We start from the raw sequence: 15,385 nt of genomic DNA on the forward strand, positions 1-15,385 counted from the left end.
TGCGCTGCACAAGGTGCCCTTTTTTTCACTTGAGCACCTGCCCCTCTAAATGTCTGTGCACGCCACTGATAGTTAGGCTTATACAGAGAAACAGAGAATTCTGCATAATAAAGGCAAATGTACTGTAGCCAATACCACCAACTACAACTAGGGGACACAATTATGTATTATTTAAAAAGAAAGAATATTTGTGGGACAAGTCAAAGTTTACTTTGACTATTTGACCAAGGTTGACAATGAACAATGGCAATGTATCATCACCACTGGTATTGTCCTATTTGCAAGTGTTTATCTTCATGTTGCCACAATCTTGTTTTTCTTGTCAGATATGTTGTCTGACAAGATTATCCAAAATCTGTTTGGGATTATACAAACAGGCCACAAAGAACTCCACCCTCCCACTCCCCACCCTAGAAAAAAATAATTTGCTGAGAAGATCATGTACTAGGGGCCGGGGGATTTTGTTGCGCGATATATATATATATATATATATACTACAAGCAATACGTTCCTTAGGTAGTATTACTACCTTAGGTAGTATTACCTAAGGAACGTATTGTTCCTTGACATTGTATGCCTCAGATTTCATGTCCTGCCCCAGATTAAAGATGTCAGACAAACATCGCTCTGATGTTTGGTTGAATACCCCTCCCCCCACAGGACAGTTTTGTGAGGGTCTAAAATCCACTGTGCCTGTGCCACATACAGCATGCCTTATGAAACAAGATGTTTGTGTGAACTGAATAACAGCTGAGTAGTTTTGTATGGAATAAATTAGGTAGAGACGGCTAATGTTACCCTTAATTGTCTAGTATCTGTGCTATTCCTTGGGCTGTGTGTAAAACACTATGTACTACACACTAATTGATCTGTTCGCCACCTCACACGCCGCCGCTGAATAGCGCCGTGATGCGCGATAATACACGAGGTATTATCTGTGGTTTCCCTCAGGTATAGGCCCATTGCCATTTGCTTAATCCCCATTGCGCATGCATCATTACTTTCAGTAATGTGCGGCAGATTTTCTTTACAACCGCGTGCTTTAATTAACTTGGCTTTAAATATTTGATGCACGGCCGGGCCTGTCTTAAAGTAAAAGAGGGACGTACCGCGCTGGTTAAAAAGACATAGGAGGAGACAGTCCCCTGGTGTGTTCAGTTATTCATTAACAGACGCACTGTGTTGCTGTACAGGCCTACTGAGTGATCTGGCAGTTTGAAAAACACACATGCACACACACACACACACACACACGCGCGCGCACACACACACATGCACAACTGAGCTGTAAATCCTTGGTGCTCTATAATCACGTCACACAATACATGTATAAATTATCAAGGTGATCCTTAATTGTTTTGTTTTTTTTATCATGCAAAGCATGAGGCTTCCTCGCCAGCGTATAGTATAGCCGCCATATCGGATGTGTTGCTTTCATCGTACCGTTAATTCAGGTTGGGTTATGAGTGACTTCATGTAACATGAGAAGAATGATTAGTTGACCTTTTGTTATGAAACACGCAACTGTGGAGTTATGTCAATCTGTTTGGCCTGTTTGACTATATATATTTTTTTAATTGTATATAGGCCTACTATAGCACGCACGCACGCACGCACACACACACACACACAGCACACACACACACACACACACACACAGCACACACACACACTGTGTGACTGTGGCCTTGTTCCATATATTTCATCTTATTTACAAATATTTATCTAAAGGCTATCGCTTAAACATTTGCACCCTTGTATACAGTTGTGTGTGTGTGTGTGTGTGTGTGTGTGTGTGTGTGTGTGTGTGTGTGTGTGTGTGTGTGTGTGTGTGTGTGTGTGTGTGTGTGTGTGTGTGTGTGTGTGTGTGTGTGTGTGTGTGTGTGTGTGTGTGTGTGTGTGTGTGTGTGTGTTGTGCGCGCGTGTGTGTGTATGCGTGTGCGTGCCCAACCCCCCACCCTAAATATTTAATTATTCCTGACCTCATCTTGGTCATCTAGATTTTCCAAGAGGATTTTCCACGGTCAAGTGAAGCCTCCATAATAGACTAGCTACATGCAGGCCTTTTGGCCGCGGGACACAAGCCAGCGCCTCCCAATTGCCCTAATACTTTTAGTACAAGCATAATCCCTGAGATCCCACTTGAAATGACGTTTATGTGTGTATCATTTGTTTCTGCCCCGCTAAGCTGGGGGTCATCATTTTGTCGGATGTATTACAGGCTAGCTATAGTGTCCCAGTTGTGATCTGGAGTCCTCGGTTACCTCGTACAAGTTTAATCTCTGTGAGGAAACAAAGGCATCAATCAAAAACACAATTTCACGTCATAAATGCAGGTTTTGTTTAGAGTTAGAAATACATAGCATCGTTTAGGGCTTCACAATATATCAATATTGGCATAAATGTTTTATTCCTTATCACTTACTGTACGTGCTACAATATTTATTACTTTCAAAAAGGTTTGTCTAAAATAGCGAATCTACAAACTGACACTGACGTGTCACTCGACGCATATTGAGCTTGTAAACACTAGGGGGCTATTTTAGCAACAGTTTTATTGTGATATAAAATTTGGTCCATAATATTACTAGCACCATCGATTGCCACTTCACTGAGAAGTTTACTTTCAGTTTGACATTTGGACATCAAATGCTTTGATCAAATGCTATAGGCAAATCAAAGGACCCTCTCATGGACCATGTGAACTCCTCCTTTGGTTTTGATCCTAGAAATGACCTTTTAATTAACACCATATTAAGTTATTGCTACGCCTCTTAGGGACAAAGCAGCATTGATTGTACATTCCTGCCTCGTCGCTTGTCTGAACAGTAACAAAGTGTTTGATGCCACTCCTGATTAGAGGCTGACAATGGGAGAGATGATGTCCCCCTTTTCTTCCCCGGGCTTGTGAATTTCAGTCACGTACTCCTGAAATTATGACCTTCCAGCCATGTTCTCGTTTTACTCCCAGACTCAATATGGTAAAACTTTGATCAATCGTAGATCCTCAAATGTTTTAATTTGGCTGTTTGAATTTCTGAGTGCATAAATTATGACACAAAGCCGAAAGGGGTCTTGGAAAAAAATGCATTCTTATAAAATATTTCATGGATGGCAAATAAGCGCACATAAACACAATGACAGTTTTTCGTTCACACGCAAAGCAAGATCCAATCCGTTCCGTGTGAACTTTTTGAAAGTTTTAAATCAAGCAAAAATACCACAAATAGCCACGTTGTAATGTAATACATGACAAAATTATTCAAAGGAGAAAAAGGAAATAAATACACTTAATTACCAAATAAATAAACAAAATGCCAAATAATAAATAAATACATACATGTCCACGTTTGATACACTACACGATTGCCCGTAGACAAAATTTGCCGGCCATTCCTGTCTACAGTTCTTGCATAACATCATTTAAACACCACTTAAAAACAATATTGTGCAAAATGATAGCCACATCCCACAGTTTGAATTGTCCTGCTTTCTCACTGCAGTAGCGCAAGGTAGTTCCACTGTGTCAAATGTGGACACTCGTCGTCCACTTTGTCCATTAGTGCATATTAATACATGTCTCACTGTTTTGTTATTGTAGGCCACAGCTGCCATTCATCTAACAGGATGCAAAAAAGGAGACAAAAATAAACACATTATTTTATGTGTGTATTTTAAGATAAATTATGTGAAAACAAATAGTAATAGTATGCAGTCAATATGATAACAGTCCTAAAATGTTTTCAGTTTTGGTCATGATTTATTAGTGACATCACACGTCAGCACACTTCTGCATACATTACATAATACTAATACATGTTGCAAATCGTCGCAGTTGGTAAGAAGACTTGGTTTATACCGACAGTGTCGGTCAAAAGTAGCAGAAATAGCTGATACAGTAAACCGTATACAAGCTCACAACCGCGTTGCAAGCTTGTCGATGAGCTTGAATGTGTATTTTCACAAAAATAATTACATTTTCACACACACACACACACACACACAAATTATAGATTTCTTTTTTTTTTTAGCCAATGCTTACTCCCCTTTTATTCCCAATTTAGTTGTTATACCAATGAATTTCTCCCTACAAACATTACCGTGTATTATCACTGCTGTTGTATCCTATTGGCTCACCTGCCAGTGAGGAGTCCCCACCTGGAGGACATACAGTAGTAGAGCCTCTGTGCCACTTCTACGGACCACCCCCCCCCCCCCCCCCCATCAGTGCCAGATGCACCACGGTCGATTTTTAACCAATTATTAACAAGAGCTCGTGACTACATTCTAACTACATTACTGTAGATCCATTGGAAGACTTTTTCAGTACCCATTTCCTGAAAAGTACCGGTTTTGGACATACAAGGTTTCCAACTGACAGCGACAATATGTTGTCGACCGTTGATGCCATAGACACAAGTTACTGTGTGTACATGTTTGTGCATTTATGTGCGTGCGTGTGTGCGTGCGTGCGTGCGTGTGCAATGCATGCATGTACGGGCACTCGGGTGATTGTTTGTGGCTTGACCCTTTTTTCCGTGTCAGTGTTCTGTGACTCACCTGGTTCACCTCTTCATCACAGGTCACCTGGTTCACCTCTTCATCACAGGTCTGAAGGCGATGACCTTGTCATCTTGCAGGGGCCCACAGGCCTCGTTAAGGTTGGCTGTCTCTGTCTTGCCACCGGAGAATCCTACACACACACACACACACACACACACACACGCAAATTATAGATGCATTTTTCAATATAATAATATGACATAATTATATGTATAATATACATGCCTGACAGGCATATAATATATGCCTGTCTGCTAATATAGCGTAACGTAAACCTCTCACATTATCCTTGTTAAACCTGTTAAACCTGATTTTGTTTGTGCATGGCATTATCGGTGAAAACTGCCAAAGAAGAAATGTTGGGCGAAAACTGCATACCGTATCTACAAGCTCACAACGCAGCGGCGTCACACCGTGATACATGTTGTCAGCTTGTTGGTCTGCACGTTGTTGCAACATTTCAATTTGGTTAACCCATTTTGGGCGGGCACCCCTTTTGGTGTTTTAAACATTATGTTATAATTTAGCTATTGAAAAATAGCAGATCTACAAGCTCATAGCGCGCCACCGAGTGGCGCGCTATGAGCTTGTAGGTCTGCTATTTTTAAGATTTGGATTTTTTTTTTTCAGAACGAATGTTTTTAACTCAAATCTTTGCTTCTGGAGGGGTCCCTGGAACAACATATTTTCAGATGGGGGTCTCGGTGTCCTTGACATGAAATATTGAGTGATATAGGCCTAGAAACATAGGTATTTCAGAAAACTGTCAGGATTTAGAAGGCTTTTTTTATTTCGATGGGCCTAAATGGGTTAATACAGTAAAGGATGAATGTATCTGAAAACCCTATGTGATATATAAGCTATAATGGGTGAACGTAAACGTGAAAGACGACATACTGTACCTTCAATGGAGTACTGGCACGTGTCAGTGAGTGCAGGGTACGAGGAGCAGTGCAGCTGGAGGCTCTTGTGACTGTAGCTGCCGGCGGCGCCGTAGACTTTGGAGTGCAAAGGCGGGGCCTCCTGGAAGGGGTTCTCTGCGTTGGTCACATTGTTAGATTCGTGGAGGCCCATGATGCCCCGACAATGTCCAGCAGGGGCCCCGGGGAGCCTGGGGGTCTGCAGCTGGTATCCCCCCCCAGCCAAGCGGCCTGCTGTCCTCAGCTCCGAGCCGTGGCGAGGGCTCAGTATGACCCCCGAGGCCGCCGTGTGCGCCAGAGACCAGATCCGCGGCTTGTCCAAAGGTTCAAAATGAGACAGGGATATGCTCCCTGTGGGCGTGGTGGAGGAAGAGGCGGAGGGGGGCTTGGACACCACGGGTTCCAGGAAGTCAGGCGGGAGGAGAGAGGTCATGCCCTTGATGGCGTGGCATGGGAAGGCGGGGAAGCTGTTGGCCAGGTTGAGGTGCAGCTCGGAGAGCTCTCTCTTCGGGGGGTTCCCCGACACGGCCATGGCCCTGTGGAGGTCCAGCTCATCAGGGGCCACCTTCTCACAGTCACTGTCCAGTTTATCACAGTCCTCCTCCTCCATGTCCTCCAGGTCACTTAGATGAAGTTCCTTATCTTCTTTACCGTCACAGGAGTCTGCGTTCAAATGAGAACAAAACATGCAGTTAAACATATTAAAGGACTTGCCCATATTATGCAGTTTTACAAAACATAATATGGAGACTGTAAATATATCAATAGTCTTATGGATGGAAACATGGCAAGAGCAACTTAATAGTTCAGATTTCCCTCAAAGTGCTCAATATACTGTGTCTATAATCCTCCTACCCACGTATGACCTTTTTTTATCAGTTTGTTGAATGTTTCAGAGCTGCACAATCAAATCGTTTCAACTGAATGAATTGAACCACCACAACGCTACATACCCATTCACATTGATATACACTAAATCTTTTCACTGAAAATTGCCACTCAATTGTAGATCTAACCTAGCCTAACCACTTGGCCGATGGGCCGATGACCACATACACCTGACAGCGAGCCCTAGGTTAAATTCCTGGGTCCGGCAAACCTTTGCTATAAGTCTCCCCCCGGCTCTCTCTCGTTTCTTAAAAACGACGCTGTCAATCTGATATTTTCCCCCCAGAATAGGGACACTATAGGGTTCAAGTGGTCAACTCAGAGTTAGATGAACCCTCTCGTGGAGGGTATAGGGATGCCGCCGATTAATCGATTTTCCGATTAATCATCGTAGTCTCCACAATCGATTTTGATATTTCATAATCGAAAATCGAAATAGTTAAAATATAGGCTAATAAGTAAGGCTGCATGATATATCGAACATGTACCTTCATCAGAGTGGAGAAAATAAGTATAAATCAAGTTGAGCAAAGCCACTCTTCTCTGCCCCTCTCTCTAACAGACACAGTTAACGATCACTTGTTAAGTGCCTGCCAGACAGACAATCAGATGAAATGAAGGCAGGTGTAGAGTGGAGTGTAGACTAGTGAACTGAACATGTTCTCTTTATATCAAGTACTTCTTACCAGCCCCTTATGAAACAACTTCTCCCCAAATCCAAATGGATTTCATTTTCCATCCTGAATGGCACTGATTGCAAGTATGATTGAACCCTACAAACCCTCCCGCGCACTCAGATCAGCCAACGCAGGGAAGCTGGAAGTACCCTCACTAAAAATGCTGGGACAACGCTCCACACGTCCCAGACTCTTCTCCCTTCTGGCTCCAAAACTGTGGAATGCACTTCCCATTGCAGTCAGAACTGCAGCATCACTCCCAATCTTCCGCCGTAGTCTGAAAACCCACCTTTTCAGACTCCATCATGGCCCATAGCACTTACCCTACCCCCTTAGATAGCACTTCCGTAGACTTAGATAGCATTTGATACAGATTTATAGCATGTTATGTAGACAGCACTATAATTGCATTGTATAGCACGCCATAGTACTATTATGTATAGCATAGTAGTATATATGTATAGTTTCATTATATAGATATTCCACTGTTACTTTCTTAGCTTACGCATGTTTCATGATAAATGCTTTTATGTGATGTATTCCCATGCTTTTGTTCTTGCTTAATGTAAGTCGCTCTGGATTAATGCCTAAATTGTAAATTGTAAATTGAGAAGATCTCCACAAAGGTTTACTCATCAAAACTGATTATAAAACTGTAACCATCAAAGCATGCACTCAGCATATAATGGTTATGTGACCATGGCATGTGCATAATATAAAATCTTAAACGTTTTATCTGATATTGATTAAAAATAAAAATAAATCGACTATTCGATTTGGCTGATGGTCACTTTGTGGCATCCCTAGTGGAGGGTATAGGTATACATTACCTTTGGTGACACACTCCTGGTCACTCTTGTCGAGGTCGTCGTCCTTCCTGTCGTCGTTTGCCTTGTTCTTGGGAGACCAGGTCATCTTGTTCTCCTTCTTGAGCCTCCGCCGGGCGTTGGCGAACCAGGTGGACACCTGGGTGAGCGTCATCTTGGTGATGATGGCCAGCATGATCTTCTCGCCCTTGGTGGGGTAGGGGTTCTTGCGGTGCTCGTACAGCCACGTCTTCAAGGTGCTCGTGGTCTCCCGGGTGGCGTTCTTTCTCCTCGCTGAGCCATTGAAGTCTACGGTTCCATATCTGGCACGCACGCACGCACGCATGCACGCACGCACACGCACGCACACACACACACACACACACACACACACACAGTGATGGAAGAACTCACATGTTTACTTAAGTAAAAGTACCAATACTGCAATATATACAAGTCTGTTTAGTCTTTAGTTATAAGTCCTTTATTCAAAATGTATACGTACATAACATGTATACATGCTCGATTCAGTATTTGGATATTTGTTATTAATTTCAGCTGCCCAGCCCCCTTCCTATACAAACCCATTGTAACTTCTAACTCCATTTTAACCAAGATAGATTCATCAAAAACACCCAACCTTTTTTCTGGTGACTGATAATGTCCTTCTAATACGTGCGGGCCGTTGTTTTTCATTTACCGTTTTCATTTAAAGGTATATTCAGTGATTTCACTCAAAAAACCTTAGGTTTCGTTTTTGGCTGGGACCTAAGCCTTTCATCCAATCAGGATAGAGAGCCAAAAACGAAACCTAAGGTTTTTTGACCCCCAGGGGTTAACTGGGGACAGGGAGGAACTCCTTATATGGTCAGCACACTCTATAGTAGAGAGGATTATCACAACAAAACAAAAAAATAAGTGATATTTGAATTAAGTGAAATCACTGAATATACCTTTAAATATTATTTTTTATGTTTTAGTCTCCTCCGTCTCGCAGCAGTGTAATATTTTCCTGTACTGTACTGTACTGTACTGTACTGTACTGTACTGTACTGTACTGTACTGTACTGTACTGTACAAGCCCTCCTCCCTGGCCTGTGTGTGTCTGTGTGTTAGGCTGTGCAACAGTGACACTTGGTGGTGAACAAAGGCTCTAATGCTATTTTCGTGCTCGGACACTTTTCGTGCTCGGACACAGGGACAGACACACATAGCTGTCTACAGTATAATTATAGGAGTGGTTGCACCACTCAAAAATAAATGGCCCCTCACAAGGACATTATGAAAAAAGGATCCGGTGTTTTCAATGTATCTGTCAGGGTTAAAATGGAGTTTGAATACGAAGGGGGTGGGGGCGGCTAAAATGAATATCAAATATCTAAATACTGAATCAAGCAACTTAAAAACTGTCTGGGGTGTTCACATAAGCCTGAGAAGACAATGAAATGACCAAACGTTTTTTTTTTTAAGTGAAATTTCCCTTTAAGTACAAAAGGCATACTCATTTCACAAGTTCACAATGTATTAAAAAACATATTTTGAAAATAGCAGATCTACCAGCATGCAGAACGGCTACTTTGAAATGCCTGAAATATACTATATATAATATATAGTGCTGATGTGCACATCATCCCTAAATATTTCAGCCATTTCAAAATAGCTGAGCGGTTATAATATTAGTTTTGTAATAATAATCAAAAGATACAAACTAACTAGAACCGTAACTAATGTTTTCATCCAATTGCAGTGGAGTAAAATAGTACAATATTTCATCTGAGATGTATGGGGTAGAAGTAAAAGTATTGAAAATTGTACTTAATTACAGTATCTAAGTACATGCACTTATAGTTACTTTACCCCACTGCAAGCATGCACACACACACACACACACACACACGTGCGCGCACACACGCACACACACACAGACGCTATGGCATCATTAGCAAAATACCTCATAAACTATATTCACTCAAAATAAATCCAAGCTACCCCGGAGTGTTATTTGAAGTAGTCCTACAGCTGTGCTCCAGACAGGTATCAGTATCACTAACACTAACACCCTCACCTTTGACCCAAACGTGACATATTCCCTCAGTGAGGTGATGGTTCCAATCCATAAAACATGATTGCTGATAGGTGTGTTCAAGCTTAACAGTTAGAGCAACAAGAGATATTTACAAACTATAGTCCACCACATCTATAGGCAATATACCGTAGTTTCTTTTCAAACATAATTACATGGACATGATTACTTAAAATGAGAAAAAGGTCTCTATAGAGAAAAGCAGCCGATCTGGGCATGAAGAATCATGACATCACCAGTGTATGAAGTTGCTATAGTTTTATACATATATTGTATAATACTATTACATAAGCATAATATGAGCCTGTAAATGTATACGTTGTCAATGTCCAACATTCAAAACCATGCAGCTACACCTGCAATGGTCAAGAAGCGTCTCTATTTTTAACCCATTCTGACCGGGCACCCATTTTGGTGTCGGCATCATGTCGTGCTTTAGCTATTGAAAAATAGCAGATCTACAAGCTCATAGCGCGCCACCGAGTGGCGCGCTACGAGCTTGTAGGTCTGCTATTTTTTTGATAAATCGAAGACACTTTTAGAATCTGATCTCAGGTCAGAATGGGTTAATAATGAAACTGTCAGGATGTAATAGACATTTTTAGAATCTGATCTCAGGTCAGAATGGGTTTAATCAGACCAGTGTGTGTCCAGTGGAAACCTCGTATGAATCTGATCTCAGGTCAGAATGGGTTAACTGTGAAATAAAATGCATGTTGATGATGTCAAGTATCCTATAGTATTTGTTTATCTTGAGGTGAGTGCAGGATGGACTTCTTCCACCCCTGACTGACGTCACACAACAACATTTACCAGAAGGATTTCTGAATGTGGGGCTTGGTCACTCTTGTGTTTGTTGTTTCCCCCCCCCCCCCCCCTCCTCCACATGTTAAATGATCCGCTGTCTGTCCTGTCTTTGAAGGGCATGGATAGAAAATGATCCGCTGTCTGTCCTGTGTTTGAAGGGCGTGGATAGAAAATGGACCTTACCTGTCGTACTGATACTGGCCCAGTGAGGTGTCGTATGGATAGTACGCTGCGGTTTGGGTGATGCCAGAGTGTAAAGTGCCTGTTCCATCCTTAATGTCATATTGTGGATTCTATAAATGAAATAAATTATAATATATTCAAAATTAGATTTTATAGGGATTTGTTTGTGTGTGTTAAAAATGCCTATACTTGGCAGATTTCTCTCTGTGTGTTTCATTAAAACACCCCACAGGGAACAAGCATGCTAGCCTATATCTCATTTCCGCTTTCTTAACACTAAACGCTGTTTGGAACCAGAATATTATAGTTCCATATTATTATTTATTTTCATAGTACAATCTAGTTAGAGTAGATTATTATATTAGACTATTATTCTCATCACGCAAGTAATTAAAATGTGGTAAATGTTTAAATGTTATAGGCTACAATATTTTTCAATGCATGCATAAACTTTTACTAAACTTGATTGAACAATGCAGTGATATAGGTGACACACACGCGCACACACACACACACACACACACACACACACACACACACACACACACATACACACACACACACACAAATGTATATCCATGTGTAACTATATACTAGGGAGTGTAAGGAACCAAATGGACATGTGTTGATCTGGTTCCTTGCAGAGTTACACATGCAAGCTAGATTAATAGATTCGATGTTATGCAAACAATAAACAGTATAACATAACAAAATAAATCTAATGAAGAGGGGAAATGTTGAAGTGGGCAGTGAAGCTTAATAGGTTTAATTGATCAAGCAGCCGTTTAGGAAGGCTAGACTATAGACATGCAGCTCAGCTCAGACAGGCATAGATCGATGCTGCGTGGCGGAGCAGCCAGCCAGTCCGTGCGTAAAGCTCGACCTACCAGCGAGGAGTAGAGAGCCGGCTCGGTGCTGTATGGGAAGTAGTTGGCGTAGCTGTGAGTGGCTGCGGCCGCGGCAGCCGCGTACGGAGAGCTGTACATCCCCAACGCAGCGTTGCAGAGCTCGGTCCTGGCGCCGGGCAGGAGCCGGTGCTGCTGCTGCTGGTGATGGTGATGGTGGTGGTTCTCGTAGTAGGGGGACGCCGGACAGCAGAAGCCGGACGTTAATACGGGGGGCTGCTGGGATGAACTGGTGCCGCCGTCACCAGACACCGACCTGGAGGAAATCGAATCGTAGCAAGTCGTACTGGGGTTTGCCGACACGAAAAACTGCATGAAGAAGAATCGTGGATAGACAGAAGTGTCATTGGCGTTTTTGTCGCATCCATGCGCTGTTTTATTTGGATAGTGTGCGTGTGTGTAAAGTATAAGGAGAGATTTAGTCTGATAGGGAATTTCAGATGAGGTAAGGATCAGTGCAGGCTTTACGCGAATCCGTGACACGCAATTAATGTTTTCACGTATAATAGTGGCTACTGTAGCATTATATTGTGAAACTATATCAGCCCGTGGTAATTATTGTTATTTAAGAGCAGCCTATTGTAATAAATGGGTATAAAAGGTTTAATTGCTATAACGTTCCGTTCAGTTGTCAGCAACAACGCCACTAAAACAAGATGCAGAGAACATGATAGAAATTAAAAGTTGGATAACAACTTTGAATAGTCTTAACTTTTGCACCAGAATTTTAACCAATTGCTTTGATCTATATGCCATTAAAAAGTATATGGTATTAATGTAAACGCTTGCATATTAAGGCTATAAGCTTTCGTTCAAAAACCTTTATACAAAATAATGATTGCAATGCAATACCTAATTTGTTGCAAGTCTCTGATGTCCGAACTTTGAGTGAAAAGTTCGGAGCGCTCGCAGTTTAACTTGACGAGCAGCGCGATGGTTGAACTAATAGGTGACATTCATCTCTTTTGTCATCGGAACAACACGTGAGCATCATTCATAATTCAAAGTAATTGGACATGCATGTCGATATTTGGTCCGACAAAAAGCACGGCACGCAATTGTCATTTACTGCCAGGGAAGTTTGACAGTCAGCCAGCCATCTGTGTCCCATCGGAGGCAGAGGGTATAGGCTATATGATAACTTGTTACAACACACTCATTCTGTAGGCTATATCAAAATATGATGTAATATTAGGCTATATAGATAATAATATATATAGAGGCTTACCTGGGAAGCTGCATTGTAAGGGTATCCAAACTGCGAGAAAGACATAGCTGCTTCTTTTGTTACCATCAGCAATAATATTCTTCACCCTTGATCGATTGTAAACCAATTCTACTTAAATCCACCGTCTTGCACACATTTCCACGCACGGCCTTCCCCTCAATAATAGATGACTACACTCATAGGAGGGAGACTTTGGGCTGCAATATACCAGCTGCAGATAGTTTTATATGAATTAAATAATCCCCCAAAGGAGCCGATAAGAAATGAAAATTAAGCGTCATTAAGAATAGAAAAAAATGTTGTTGATGTTAGCCGAAGGAGGCTTAAAGGATAACGAAAGACTTGCAAGATATGGACTCTGCTTGTGCTATTATTTGTGCCTCTATAGTTCTTTAGCATTCACCCATGCCAAGGGTACCAGCGTGACGTCATTGTAATCCCGGAACGACAGGACAGCAAGGATGGAATAATGTCTTTGCCAATCACGTCCAGCATTGCTGTTTTATTACAGCGTTGCACTGTAGCCTATAATACACACACAGCTGTGTTGCTCTTTGTGTGGAATTATTGGCTGATTTAACGATCAAATATAAAGACTGCATCTACATGGGGGTTGCTATATTGTGCCTCCATTATATTGCATCGTTTTTTGTGAAATGATATTTATTCAAACCACACAAAAGTAGCCTATATTTTGGCAGCACCATCACGCATATACGATGTCAGTCTTTGACAGAAGATTCATTTTACAGTAGGCCTAAGTATGGACTAATTAAGTAGCCTATATGTAAGACAGGAAAACTAAATCCTTCTGTTGTCATATAGCCAAACAATATTACACAGGACGTTTATTATTATTATTAATATTCATATTATTAATATATTAATATATTATTATTATTTCATATTTTATTGTCTATGCTAAAGAAATGGAAAGTAATTGAATGAGCACCTCTGCTCTGACACTCCATTTTCGCCCCCTCGACCTTTGTTCGCCTCTGGCTGTGCTTGGCCAAAGGTCCGAGTCAGAGTTAATGACATGATGCTTCTATCTCTCTCTCTATTAGAGTCCCAGCAGGACAGGTGTGTGTGTGTGGAGGGAAGGGGCTTTGACAGGTCAATAGACCCGTGATTGATGCGTGCCTGCCCTGGAGACCCACGTGCACATTGCGCGTAATGCGTAATTGTGTCAATTAACAAATGGATACGTGCCCGTGTTAAACCAGCGAGTAACTGAGTGAAAATATGCCTTAGAGGTGAAACACAAAAGAAACTGTGAGAGGGGGCAAAGAAAAGAAAGAAAGTGAAACCCCGCGTGCTCTCACTCTAATTAAATATCCGTGGACGCGGAGCACGAGAATTGCATTTTAATTGAATAATGCTCACTTGAAGAAGATGGGGAAGGAATGTGTGGCTGCCTGCAGTGAATACAATGAGAATGAATTTAAGCCTTATTAGATCAACAAATCAACCATAGCTGGGCTATTCTTGAGACTCTCTCTCTCTCTCTCTCTCTCTCTCTCTCTCTCTCTCTCTCTCTCCCCCCCCCCCTCTCTCTCTCTCTCTCTCTCGCTCTCGCTCTCTCTCTCTCTCCCCCCCCCCCCCCCCTCTCTCTCTCTCTCTCTCTCTCTCTCTCTCTCTCTCGTCTCTCTCTCTCTCTCTCTCTCTCTCTCTCTCTCTCTCTCATATAAACAAGCTCTGTGTGTCGCGCACGTGCGTGTGTGCTTTATGTGGATATATTCTTTTGGTTTGTCAGATGTCAGGAGGATAATTATGTTCCGTTCATTTACGTAATAGGCCTATATGTTTCACGACAGCTTTGATCAGTCCTATACTGATATACGGTTGGTTCCGGAATAAACAATGAAGCTCTCTGAGTCCGTTGTAACGACCGGACCGACCCGTATAGCCGTAGGGCTCCTTCAGCAATCAGCACCACTTCAATACGGTTGGGGTGGAGACGGAGTTTAAACTTCACACCCGTCGCTCGGAGCGACTGGCGTCTGGCGGTCTAGCTGCGACAATGTCAGGAGGTAGGCCTATAGCCTAACCGGTTAAAAAGTACAATTATGATATCTAATCTAGCCTGTTATAGAGTAGTCAGTAGTGGTTCGCAAACGTTTTAATTTCAAGGAACCTCAACAAGGGACCATTTGGAAATCCCTCACGAAACTCTGAAGCCAGGTATAGCTGGACCCCTCTTTTTGAAGACAATTGATCTGACTTTGTCAACTCCGTTTCCATATATATAGCCTCTTATTATTATTATTATTAGGCTATTATTTCCTCATGTGGCTGTCTCAAGTCAACAAGCCAATCACAAGC

At 42.0% G+C, this 15,385-nt stretch overlaps 1 protein-coding gene across 1 annotated transcript; it reads right to left on the reverse strand.

Moving 5' to 3' along the window:
• Window positions 1-3,423: 3,423 nt before the first annotated feature.
• irx6a (iroquois homeobox 6a) lies at window positions 3,424-13,202 on the reverse strand. Its single transcript, XM_083759453.1, has 7 exons — window positions 13,061-13,202; window positions 11,815-12,088; window positions 10,928-11,037; window positions 7,879-8,177; window positions 5,466-6,146; window positions 4,588-4,693; window positions 3,424-3,619 (listed from the first exon to the last, which is right to left on the reverse strand). The coding sequence occupies exons 1-6, from the start codon at window positions 13,072-13,074 to the stop codon at window positions 4,593-4,595; spliced, it is 1,479 nt and encodes a 492-aa protein (XP_083615579.1). The 5' UTR covers window positions 13,075-13,202; the 3' UTR covers window positions 3,424-3,619; window positions 4,588-4,592.
• Between the last annotated feature and the right edge of the window lie 2,183 nt (window positions 13,203-15,385).

Source organism: Protomyctophum parallelum (assembly GCF_964188405.1).
Source record: "Protomyctophum parallelum genome assembly, chromosome: 2".
Lineage (NCBI taxonomy): Eukaryota > Metazoa > Chordata > Actinopteri > Myctophiformes > Myctophidae > Protomyctophum > Protomyctophum parallelum.

Bases quoted from the DNA above. Each gene is read 5' to 3' on its own strand.
- irx6a (XM_083759453.1), bottom strand. The intron at 8,178-10,927 runs GTAAGGTCCATT...CGTGCGTGCCAG, and splicing joins GGCCAGTATCAGTACGACAG to ATATGGAACCGTAGACTTCA. The intron at 6,147-7,878 runs GTAATGTATACC...ATTTGAACGCAG, and splicing joins CCAGGAGTGTGTCACCAAAG to ACTCCTGTGACGGTAAAGAA.